We start from the raw sequence: 12901 nt of genomic DNA, 5'->3' as shown, positions 1-12901 counted from the left end.
GCGACCCCAGAACCTTCATAAAAATTCTTGGGGCTGTAGCTAACCCAAAGGGAAGAGCTACAAACTGGTAATGCCTGTCTAGGAAGGCAAACCTGAGAAACCGATGATGATCTTTGTGTATCGGAATGTGAAGATAAGCATCCTTTAAATCCACTGTAGTCATGTATTGACCCTCCTGGATCATAGGTAGGATGGCACGAATAGTCTCCATCTTGAATGATGGAACTCTGAGGAATTTGTTTAAGATCTTTAGATCCAAAATTGGTCTGAAGGTTCCCTCTTTTTTGGGAACCACAAACAGATTTGAATAAAACCCCTGTTCTTGTTCCGTCTGCGGAACTGGATGGATCACTCCCATAACTAGGAGGTCTTGTACACAGTGTAAGAATGCCTCTCTCTTTATCTGGTTTGCAGATAATTGTGAAAGGTGAAATCTCCCTTTTGGGGGGGGAAGCCTTGAAGTCCAGAAGATATCTCTGGGATATAATTTCCAACGCCCAGGGATCCTGGACATCTCTTGCCCACGCCTGGGCGAAGAGCGAAAGTCTGCCCCCTACTAGATCAGTTACCGGATAGGGGGCCGTTCCTTCATGCTGTCTTAGAGGCAGCAGCAGGCTTTTTGGCCTGCTTACCCTTGTTCCAAGTCTGGTTAGGTCTCCAGACCGTCTTGGACTGAGCAAAAGTTCCCTCTTGTTTTGCATTAGAGGAAGTTGATGCCGCACTTGCCTTGAAGTTTCGAAAGGCACGAAAATTAGACTGTTTGGCCCTTGATTTGGACCTATCCTGAGGAAGGGCATGACCTTTTCCTCCAGTGATATCAACAATAATCTCCTTCAAACCAGGCCCGAATAGGGTCTGCCCCTTGAAGGGAATGTTAAGCAGCCTAGACTTTGAAGTAACGTCAGCTGACCATGATTTAAGCCATAGCGCTCTGCGCGCCTGGATAGCAAAACCAGAATTCTTAGCCGTTAGTTTAGTCAAATGAACAATGGCATCAGAAACAAAAGAATTGGCTAGCTTAAGTGCTCTAAGCTTGTCAAGTATGTCATCCAATGGAGTCGCTACCTGTAAAGCCTCTTCCAGAGACTCAAACCAGAACGCTGCAGCAGCAGTGACAGGAGCAATGCATGCAAGGGGCTGTAGGATAAAACCTTGTTGAATAAATATTTTCTTAAGGTAACCCTCTAACTTTTTATCCATTGGATCTAAGAAAGCACAACTGTTCTCGACAGGGATAGTAGTACGCTTTGCTAGAGTAGAAACTGCTCCCTCCACCTTAGGAACTGTCTGCCATAAGTCCCGTGTGGTGGCGTCTATTGGAAAAAAAATTCTAAAAATAGGAGGGAGAGAGAACGGCACACCTGGTCTATCCCATTCCTTAGTAATAATTTCTGTAAACCTTTTAGGTATTGGAAAAACATCAGTGCACACCGGCACTGCATAGTATTTATCCAGTCTACACAATTTCTCTGGCACTGCAATTGTAACACAGTCATTCAGAGCAGCTAAAACCTCCCTGAGTAACACGCGGAGGTGTTCAAGCTTAAATTTAAATGTAGAGATATCATAATCAGGTAGCATCATCTTCCTTGAGTCAGAAACATCACCCACAGAAAGAAGCTCTCCTTCTTCAGCTTCTGCATATTGTGAGGCAGTATCAGACATAGCTCTTAAAGCGTCAGTATGCTCTGTATTTCGTCTAACTCCAGAGCTATCTCACTTTCCTCTAAATTCAGTGACAGTGTATTATCCATGACTGCCGCCATGTCTTGTAAAGTAAACGCTATGGGCGCCCTAGATGTACTTGGCGCCATATGAGCGTGAGTCCCTTGAGCGGAAGTCAAAGGATCTGACACATGGGGAGAGTTAGTCGGCATAACTTCCCCCTCGTCAGATTCCTCTGGTGATAAATTTTTTAAAGACAGAATATGATCTTTATTGCTTAAAGTGAAATCAGTACATTTGGTACACATTCTAAGAGGGGGTTCCACAATGGCTTTTAAACATAATGAACAAGGAGTTTCCTCTATGTCAGACATGTTTGTACAGACTAGCAATGAGACTAGCAAGCTTGGAAAACACTTTAAATCAAGTTAACAAGCAAATATAAGAAACGGTTCTGTGCCTTTAAGAGAAACAAATTTTGTCAGAATTTGAAAAACAGTGAAAAAAGGCAGTAAATCAAACGAAATTTTACAGTGTGTATAATAAGCTAACAGAGCATTGCACCCACTTGCAAATGGATGATTAACCCCTTAGTTAAAAAAAACGAATAAAAAAAACGATAGATGTTTTTTAACAGTCACACCAAACTGCCACAGCCTTGCTGTGGGCCTACCTTCCCCAACAAACGATTTTGGAAAGCCTAAGAGCCCTTTAGAGATGTCCTATAGCATTCAGGGGACTCCTGGAGGAAGCTGGATGTCTCAGTCTGTAAAAGTTACTTCGCAAAAAAGCGCTTAATTAGGCCCCTCCCACTCATAGTAACACAGTGGAAAGCCTCAGGAAACCGTTTCTAGGCAAATTTAAGCCAGCCATGTGGAAAAAACTAGGCCCCAATAAAGTTTTATCACCAAAGTATGTATAAAAACGTTTAAACATGCCAGCAAACGTTTTATATTGTAAATATAAAAGAGTATTACCTCAGAAAGTAAGCATGATACCAGTCGCTATTAAATCACTGTATTCAGGCTTACCTTACATAAATCTGGTATCAGCAGCATTTTCTAGCATTCACATCTTCTAGAAAAATCTTAACTGCACATACCTCATAGCAGGATAACCTGCACGCCATTCCCCAGCTGAAGTTATCTCTCTCCTCAATCATGTGTGAGAACAGCAATGGATCTTAGTTACAACCTGCTAAGATCATAGAAATCACAGGCAGATTCTTCTATTTTTCTGCCTGGAACAAAATAGTACAACTCCGGTACCATTTAAAAATAATAAACTTTTGATTGAAGCAAAATAACAGCTACATTTCACCACTTCTCTCTTACTACCTCCATGTTTGTTGAGAGTTGCAAGAGAATGACTGGATATGGCAGTTAGGGGAGGAGCTATATAGACAGCTCTGCTGTGGGTGTCCTCTTGCAACTTCCTGTTGGGAATGAGAATATCCCACAAGTAATGGATGATCCGTGGACTGGATACACCTTACAAGAGAAACTGCCCTTTCTTTCCTCTAAGTAAATATAGTGCCCACTTTTTCAGATTGATCCAGAAATAATTAAAGTAAGCACGTACCTGACCAATGCCCGACAGCAAGGCATCTCACCCGGATTGAGATGTCCTCTCCCTCACATAGGCCTGTGGAACAAAAGAGACAGAGTATTTCCCCTCAGGTCTTCACAATAAGGGCAGCATAAAATCTATGAGAGGCGCAGTCAGAATTATGTCCCACCAGTTCTCATTGCTCTAAAGCCACCACTGCTCTACTGAAGAGACTGATGTGGACTACGGCTACAGCCTAGGACAAAGCAGCACAATCTTGCACCACTTTAAAAATAAACTCTTGATTGAAGAATCTAAAATAACACCTAACTTTACCACTTCCTAGCACTAACGTAGGCAAAGAGAATGACTGGGTTGGGAGGGAAGGGAAGTGATATTTAACAGCTTTGCTGTGGTGCTCTTTGCCGCCTCCTGCAGGGCAGGAGTGGTATTCCCAATTGTAATTAAGATGATCCATGGACTCATCGTGTCATTAAAAAGAAATTGGGTTTAGTGTCCCTTTAACACTTCAGATTCAATTTTATTACATTAAACTTTGCACTTTCTATTTTGTATTTTATCTTGTAAATACAGTGTATTTAGAATTGTGATTTTACAACTTCTGATTATGCCATTACAGTTTCTGTGTAGCTTTAACAAATTAGGCTAAAAAAACTTTGTATATATGTGTCTATCTTTTACAAATTAGATTACATGACTAATTTAAATTAAAACTGAAAAACTGTCAGCTTCAGTTTCCCAGAGAGCATCATTACTTTCTATGGGCCAGATAATCAAACGTTCTCTAGTTTGGAGAGAGATTATAGAGCAGACTTCATAGGGGCAGAACTCACTGAATTTTCGAAGAAAAGGATATGAACCTGGAAATCCCTGAGAGATGAAATGCCTTCTATAGAAAGTAATGAAGCTCTTCAAATGGGAGCGAGAAGGTAACTGGAGAACCCATATGACTGATATAAAGGCTCTGTTTGCATCAATTCCAAATTAAACAAATGTTTTCACTACAATTAAACTTGCCTTTGTCTATATTTTAGTATATATTATGTTTCTATTAATTAAAATAAGTGTATTGTGAATTTTGAGCAAACCTCACCTGCATACAGCTGTTGAGACAAAATCAGTGAGACAAGCTTGCTTAAAATGCTTAGAACATGAGAGAGATAGAGATGATAGAGATAGAAAGAAAAACTACACAGAAATATACAAAGTATGATCCTAATTTGTTAAAGATAAATCAATCTAAATGAATTAAAATATAAATGTTAAAGTACAAAGCTTAAAATTTTATAAAGCTGAAAAGACCCAATCTAAAGTATAAAGTAATATAAAATACAAAGTAAGTGTAGCAAAACTCTCATATCATGCAATGTTGTGTATTGCACTGGGTTTGTCTATCCCTATATAGAAACGAGAAAGATTGTGCAGTGCTGGAGAGTTCTGCCCTTTTTCTTTTTAATATTTCAGGGAGTTCAGCCCCAGTGAAGTCTGAACTGCAATTTCTTTCTAAGCTGGAGAACCCTTTAAATGCCAGGGCTTGAGACTGCAGCACAAAGTAGTGTAGTGCAGATATATAGTTGCAACAGATTGTACCAACCTGGTATATATTTGTTAAAGGGGCACTAAATACACTTCATGCACCGACCTCTAACCATGGGTGTTGCTTTGATGAAACAGGTCTGCACTGGAATGTAGTGAAATCTACATTTCAACATGGTGGCACCCATGACTACAGGGAGGCGGGGAACAGCAACATACAATGAGTTAGTCTATATAAATTCAAGTAAAAATCTGTCTAAGTAACAGAGAAACCTCTCACTAAACACACATGCGCCATATTACTTACCTGAAATAGGAGCTGTTGCAAAGCAGCCAAATTCTCTTTTGAAAGACAAAAAGCTTCTTCTTCTTCACACACGACATCCCGTTCAAAACTGGTATCAGGGAGGTAATCCAATTCCTCCATGCACAGAATTATCTGCTTTTTGGTGTTTACAAATTCTGCTTCCCTCCGTACCTAATGGACAAACTGTGTTAGAATGTGTACAGGAAAACAGTTGCAGACTGCACTGTGGCCCAGAAGAGAAGGATGATTATGGTAGTTTAATAATGTACACTTAAAAAGGGACATTATACACTAGATTTTTGTTTGCATAAATGTTTTGTAGATTATCCATTTATATAGCCCATACGGTTTTTTTCCTTTCTAAAAAATGGATAGTTATGTTCATTTTTAAATAACATTGCTCTGATTTTCAGACTCCTAACCAAGCCCCAAAGTTTCAGGAGAATACCAACATATACCTACTGCAGCTTGCTTCTGTTTGTGTAAAGGGTCTTTTCATTTGCAAAGGACGGGAGAGGGGCGGGAGTGTTGGATTTTCCCCACTTGCAGTGGGTGTTCCTGTAACCTTTTAAACAAACAGAGCTAAACTGGAAGCTTCTAAGTTTTTAAATGGTTTTATACCAGTATCTGTGCATATTATTCTTTATAGTAGTGTCTATTACATGCAGTAATAGGAAAAAACTAAATGTATGCTTACCCGATAAATTTCTTTCTTTTCGGATATGGCGAGTCCACGGCTTGAGTAATTACTGTTGGGAATATCATTCCTGGCCAGCAGGAGGCGGCAAAGAGCACCACAGTTAAACTGCTAAGTATAACTCTTATCCACAACCCCCAGTCATTTGACCGAAGGGAAATTGAGAAAAGCCGTGGACTTGCCATATAAGGAAAGAAATACATTTATCAGGTAAGCATCTTTCCTAAGATATGGCGAGTCCACAGCTTGAGTAATTACTGTTGGGAACCAATACCCAAGCTAGAGGACACGGATAAATAGGGAGGGACAAGACAGGCAGTCCTAAACAGAAGGCACCACTGCTGGAAGAACCTGCCTCCCAACAGAAGCCTTAACCAAGGCAAAAGTACGATATTTGGAAAAAGTATGTAGAGAAGACCAAGTTGCAGCCTTGCAAATTTGTTCCACAGAAGCTTCATTTTTGAAAGCCCAAGAAGAGGAAACAGCTCTTGTGGAATGAGCCATAATTCTCTCAGGAGGCTGCTGTCCAGCAGTCTCATAAGCCAAACGAATTATACTTTGTAACCAAACTGAAAGAGTAGTAGCAGTAGCTTTCTGACATTTACGTTTCCCAGAGAAAGAGACAAAGAGGGCAGAGGACTGGCGAAAATCCTTAGTCGCATGTAAGTAGAATTTAACAGCACGTACAACATCCAAATAGTGCAACAAACGTTTTTTGGAAGAAGGATTAGGACACAGAGAGGGAACAACAATATCCTGATTGATATTTCTATTAGAAACAACCTTAGGAAGGAAACACTGAAGAGCTGAGAGTTCCGAGACTCTTCGAGCAAAAGAGATAGCAAAAAAGAAACAAAAACTTCCAAGATAACAACTTAATGTCGATGGAATGCAACGGCTCAAACGGAGCCAGCTGTAAAAATGTAAGAACAAGGTAAAGGCTCCAAGGAAGAGCAACAGACTTTAAGACAGGCCTGATTTTGACCAAGGCCTGACAAAAAGATTGCACATCTGGCACATCCGCCAAACGTTTATGTAGTAAAACTGATAAAGCAGAAATCTGACCCTTCAGGGTACTGACTGAAAATCCCTTCTCCAAGCCTTCCTAAAGAAATGATAAAATTCAAGGAATTCTAATTCTACTCCAAGAGTAGCCCTTGGATTCACACCAATAAAGATATTTACACTATATCTTATGGCAAATCTTTCTATTAACAGGCTTGCGAGCCTGAATAATGGTCTCAATGACCGACACAAAAACCACGCTTAGACAGAATTAAGCATTCAATCTCCAAGCAGTCAGCTTCAGAGAAACGAGATTTGGATGAAGGAAGGGACCCTGAATCAGGAGGCTCTTCCTCAGAGGTAGTCTCCAAGGTGGGAGAGATGACATCTCCACTAGATCTGCAAACCAGATCCTTTGAGGCCACGCAGGGGCTATTAGAATAACCGATGACCTCTCCTGTTTGATACGAGCAATGACTAGTGGAAGGAGAGCAAACGGAGGAAACAGGTATGTCAACTTGAAAACCCAAGGAACCGCCAGAGCATCCATCAGAACGCCCTGCGGATCTCTTGACCTTTAACCGTACCTTGGAAGTTTTGCTTTCTGACGGGACACCATCAGATCCAACTCCGGCACCCCCCATTTGAGGACTAAGCTGGAAAACACCACTGGATGGAGTTCCCAATCTCCAGGATGAAAAGTCCGTCTGCTCAAAAAATCTGCTTCCCAGTTGTCTACTCCTGGAATGTGGATGGTGGATAGACAGCAATTGTGGGTCTTGCCCACTGAAGAATCAGAGTTTCTCCCTGGTGATTGATGTAAGCCACAGAGGTTATGTTGTCTGACTGGAACCTGAAAAACTGGGCTGAGGACAACTGAGGCCAAGCGAATAGAGCATTGTAAATTGCCCTCAACTCCAAGATGTTTATGGGAAGAGCAGACTCCCCCCCCGAGTCCAAAGGCTCTGAGTTTTTAACAACTTCCAGACTGCTCCCCAGCCAAGGAGGCTGGCATCCGTGGTCACGATCACCCAGGAAGGTCTGCAAAAGCATGTGCCCTGAGAGAGAAGTTCCTGAGAAATCCACCACAGGAGAGAATCCCTTGATGACTGATCTAACTCAATTCTCTGAGATAGATCCACATGGTCGCCATTCCATTGTCTGAGCATGCACAACAGGAGAGCTCTCAAATGGAATCGAGCAAAAGGAATGATGTCCATGGAAGCCACATCAGACTGATTACCTCAATGAATTGAGCCACTGAAGGATGAGCAGTAGCATGAAGAGAGAGGCAAGAGGAAAATTTGTTTTTCCTAACCTCTGTCAGAAAAATCTTTATCAATAGAGAATCTATTATGGTACCTAAGAACACTACTCTTGTAGCAGGTGAAAATGAGCTTTTTTCCCAGACTCACATTCCATCCGTAGGAACGAAGAAAAAACAACAACACTACCTCTGTGTGAGATTTTGCTTGTTGAAAAAAATGGCGCCTGAAAAAATATGTCGTCCAGGTAGGGTGTTACTGCAATTCAACGAGAACAGATCACTGCCAAAAGAGCCCACAGAACCTTTGAAGAAATTCTGGGAGCTGTGGCTAGACCAAATGGAAGGGCCACAAACTGGAAATGTTTGTCCAGAAAGGCAAATCTCGGGAATCGGTGATGAAGGATGGAACTTTGAGAAACTTGTTTAGACACTTCAAGTCTAGTATAGGACGGAAAGTTACCTCTGTTTGGGAACCACAAGTAGATTGGAGTAGAACCCAAAACCCTGTTCCTGCACTGGAACTCTAACTCCCAGGGAGAAAAGATGTTCTATACATTTCAAGAACGCCTCTCTCTTTATATGGTCTGCAGATAATCTTGAAAGAAGGAATCTGCCTCTGGGAGAAAAAGTCTTGAATTCCAATTTGTAGCCCTGGGATACTATGTCAACAGTCCAGGGATCTGGGACATCTTGTATCCAGAATTGAGAGAACTGAGAAAGTCTGCCCCCCACCTGATCCGATCCCGGATCGAGGGCAAACCCTCCATGCTGATTTTGAATCAGCTGTGTGTTTTCTTTGATTGTTTCACCTTGTTCCAAGACTGATTGGGTTTCCAAGAAGACTTGGATTGTTCCTGCTTGGAAGAAGAAGGGGAAGGCTTTCCTCTGAAGTTACGAAAGGAATGAAAATTACTCTGATGTCCTTTAGGCCTATTCTTCTTATCTTGAGGTAAAAAAAGACCCTTTTCCACCAGTAACATCAGAGACAATTTCTGCCAAACCGGGTCCAAACAAAGTTGCTGCCCTTGTAAGGAATCACCAGAAGCTTGACTTTAGAGGAAACATCCACAGACCAGGATTTCAACTATAACGCCCCGCGGGCTAGGACAGCGATAGAGGTTTTAGCTCCTAGTCTAATAACCTGTAAAATGGCATCTGCAATAAAGGAATTGGCCAACTTAAGAGCTTTAATCCTATCCTGAATTTCATCCAAGGAAGTCTCTACTTGAAGAGAATCAGACAAGGTGTCGAACGAATAAGATGCCGCACTAGTCACGGTGGCAATACACACCACAGGTTGCCATTGGAGACCTTGATGAACATAAATCTTTTTCAAATAAGCCCCCAGCTTCTTGACCATCGGATCCTTAAAAGAGCAGCTATCCTCAATAGGAATAGTGGTTCTCTTAGCCCGAGTGGAAATGGCCCCTTCAACTTTGGGTACAGTAAACCAAGGATCTTTAATGGAGTCTGACAGAAAAAATGGGAGACGGGGAAAAAAAAAAAAAAAAAAAAAAAAAAGACACCCCTGGTTTCTCCCATTCCTGTGAGATAATCTTCCTAGCACGGTCCGGCACAGGAAAAACCTCTGAAGTGGAAGGTTCATCAAAGAAAACTATTAAGTTTACTAGATTTCGTAGGAGTGACAACGACAGGGGTATCAGAGTCATCTAAAGTAGCTAAAACCTCTTATAACAATACACAAATGTGTTCAAGCTTAAATCTGAAGGATACCACCTCAGTCTCAGAAGAGGGAATTATACTATCCAAATCTGAGATTTCGCCCTCAGAAAGTCCCAATGTATCTTCCTCATCAGACTTATGAGAAAGGGCAACTTGGGAAGCAGAACTGAGGATAAGCACCTTACTTTCTGAATTTCTACATTTCCTCTTGCATTTTGCCTGTAATCTGGGAATGGCAGCTAATGTCGCAAATACAGCTGAAGATACCTGGGCAGCAACTTCTGCTTTTAAATAAACTCTACTAGGAGTTATAGAGGATTCGCAGGGCACTGTATGTGACACCATTGAGGCTTGGGATGTAGCAGGAGAAAGCTGAGGTATTATTTTAATAGCATCATCCTGAGAGACATTAGGCTCAAAAATGTTACCTTTATTTTGCAAGGTTTTCTTGACACATGAAGAACAAAACGGCATAGGAGCTGCAATTTGCACATTTAAACATAATAAGCATGAATTCATGAGAGCAGGCTCTTGCTCCATATCAGACATGTTGTGAAACAATAAATAAACTTGTACAGATACGTTTAAGATTTTAATATTAAAATAAACTAAGGAAAAAAAAAAACTTTAAATTTTATCCCAAATTAGGATCGATCTCCAGCTAAAATTATGTAAGAGAAGTTAAGAAAAAAACATTTAATAAAAATAAAATACTTCTAAAATACCCCTCAGGCAACCCCAAACCTCAATTACTAAGGTGCCTTACCGCTACCAATTAAGAACGGATCACCCAGAAATGGAGAAAAAAAAAAATTATGCTTACCTGATAAATGTATTTCTTTTTTGACACGATGAGTCCACGGATAATCTTTATTACTAATGGGATATTCATCTCCTGGACAGCAGGAGGAGGCAAAGAGCACCACAGCAGAGCTGTTAAATAGCCACTCCCTTCCCTCCCTCTCCAGTCATTCGACAAAAGTTAGGAAGAGAAAGGAAAAGCCAAGGTGCAGAGGTGTCTTTAGATAGTTTACATACCCCACAACCTATCTACAAGAACAGGGCGGGCCGTGGACTCATCGTGTCAAAAAAGAAATACATTTATCAGGTAAGCATAAATTTTCTTTTCTTTTTTAAGACACGATGAGTCCACGGATCATCTTAATTACTAATGGGATCCAATACCCAAGCTAGAGTACAGATGATAGGGGAGGGACAAGACAGGGAACCTAAACGGAAGACACCACTGCTTGAAGAACCCTTCTCCCAAAAACGGCCTCAGCCGAGACAAATTTATAGAACTTTGAAAAAGTGTAAAGAGAGGACCTAGCTGCAGCTATGCAAATCTGCTCCACAGAAACTTAATTTTTGAACTCCCATGAGGAAGTGACAGCCCTCGTGGAATGAGCCGTAACTCTCCCGGGAGGCTGCTGTTCAGCAGTCTCATATGCAAAACGTAAGATACTCTTCAGCCAAAAAGAAAGACAAGGAGCCGTAGCTTTCTGCCCCTTACGTTTTCCAGAGAAAACCACAAAGAAGAAGACTGACGAAAGTCCTTAGTCGCCTGCAGGTAAAACCTTAAAGCACGGACCATGACCAAATTGTGCAGAAGTCTTTCCTTCTGAGAAGGATTAGGACACAAGGAAGGAACAACAATCTCCTGAATAATGTTTCGATCAGAAACAACCTTAGGAAGAATCCTAAATTAGTACGTAAGAACTACCTTATCTGACTGGAAAATAAGATAAGGAGACTTATACTGTAATGTCAAGAGCTCTGATACTCTCCAAGCATAAAAAAAGAAACAAGAATAAAACTTTCCAGATAACAACTTAATATCTAAGGAATGCATAGGCTCAAACAGAGCCCCTTACAGAACTCTGAGAATTAAATTCTGACTCCATGGAGGAGAAACTGGCTTGAACACAGGCCTAATCCTGACAAAAGATTGTACGTCTGGTACCTCCGCCAGACGCTTGTGTAACCAAATCGACAAGGTAGATTTGACCCTTTAAGGAACTTGCCGATAAACCCTTCTCCAAACCTTCTTGGAGAAAAGACAGAATTCTAGGAATCCTAACTCTACTCCAAGAGTAGCCCTTGGATTCACACGAATGTAGATATTTACGCCATAGCTTGTGGTAAATCTTTCTAGTCACAGGCTCCTGAATGGACGGAATTAAGCGTTCAATCTCGAGGCAGTCAACTTCAGAGAACTAAATTTGGATGAAGGAAGGGCCCTTGAAGTAGGGGGTCCTACCTCAATGGAAGTCTCCAAGGTGGAAGAGATGACATGTCCACCAGGTGTGCATACCAAGTCCTGCGAGGTCACGCCGGGCAATGAGGATCACCGACGTCCTCTCCTGCTTCATTCAGGCAATGACTCGAGGAAGCAAAGCGAAATGAGGGAATAGATATGCAAGAATGAAATTCCAAGGAACCGCAATGGCGTCTATTAGCGTCTATTAGAATCCCTTGACCTTGATCCGAACCTCGGAAGCTTGGCATTCTGCCAAAATGCTATGAGATCCAATTCCGGCTAACCCCATCTGAGAATCAGGCTGTAAAACACCTCCAGATGGAGTTCCCACTCCCCCAGGAGAGAGGTCTGCCTGTTCAGGAAGTCGGCCTCCCAGTTGTCCAACCCTGGGATGTGGATCGCCTACAGGCAGCAATAATGGGCCTTTGCTCAACGAATTATTTTGGATACCTCTGTCATTGGTAAGGAACTCCTCGTTCCTCCCTGATGATTGATGTAAGCCACAGACGTTATTTTGTCCGACTGGAATCTGATAAAATGGACCTAGGCTAACTGAGGCCAGGCCAAAAGAACATTATAGATTGCTCTCAGCTCCAGAATGTTTAAAGGAAGAACAGACTCTGGCCCTTAGGGAGCCCCCGACTGCTCCCATCCTAGAAGGCTGGCGTCTGCTGTCACAATCACCCAAGGTGGTCTGCGAAAGCAGGTTCCCTGGGAGAGATGATTCAGAGACAACCACCATTGAAGAGAATTTCTTGTCTCCTGCTTTATTCGAGGAGACAAATCTGTATAATGTCCAATGCATTGTCTGAACATGCTTAACTGCAGAGGTCTGAGATGGAACCGAGCAAACGGGATGATGTCCATTGCCTCCACCATCAGCCCTATTATCTACATGCACTGAGCCACTGA

The 12901-nt window shown here is 41.8% G+C and overlaps 1 protein-coding gene across 4 annotated transcripts in view; it reads right to left on the bottom strand.

Annotated features, from left to right (window-relative positions):
- The window catches only part of PRC1 (protein regulator of cytokinesis 1), a 198107-nt gene that overhangs the window by 118097 nt on the left and 67109 nt on the right, over positions 1-12901 (bottom strand). For all 4 annotated transcript variants that reach the window (XM_053717707.1, XM_053717708.1, XM_053717710.1 and 1 more), the window contains exon 5: positions 5078-5248. In XM_053717707.1, coding sequence (XP_053573682.1) covers positions 5078-5248 — 171 coding nt within the window. The remainder of the gene's footprint in view (positions 1-5077; positions 5249-12901) is intronic.

Source organism: Bombina bombina, chromosome 6 (genome assembly GCF_027579735.1).
Source record: "Bombina bombina isolate aBomBom1 chromosome 6, aBomBom1.pri, whole genome shotgun sequence".
Classification (NCBI taxonomy): domain Eukaryota; kingdom Metazoa; phylum Chordata; class Amphibia; order Anura; family Bombinatoridae; genus Bombina; species Bombina bombina.
The sequence above is the reverse complement of the archived record's forward strand: the minus strand, read 5'-3'. Positions and strand labels throughout refer to the sequence as shown.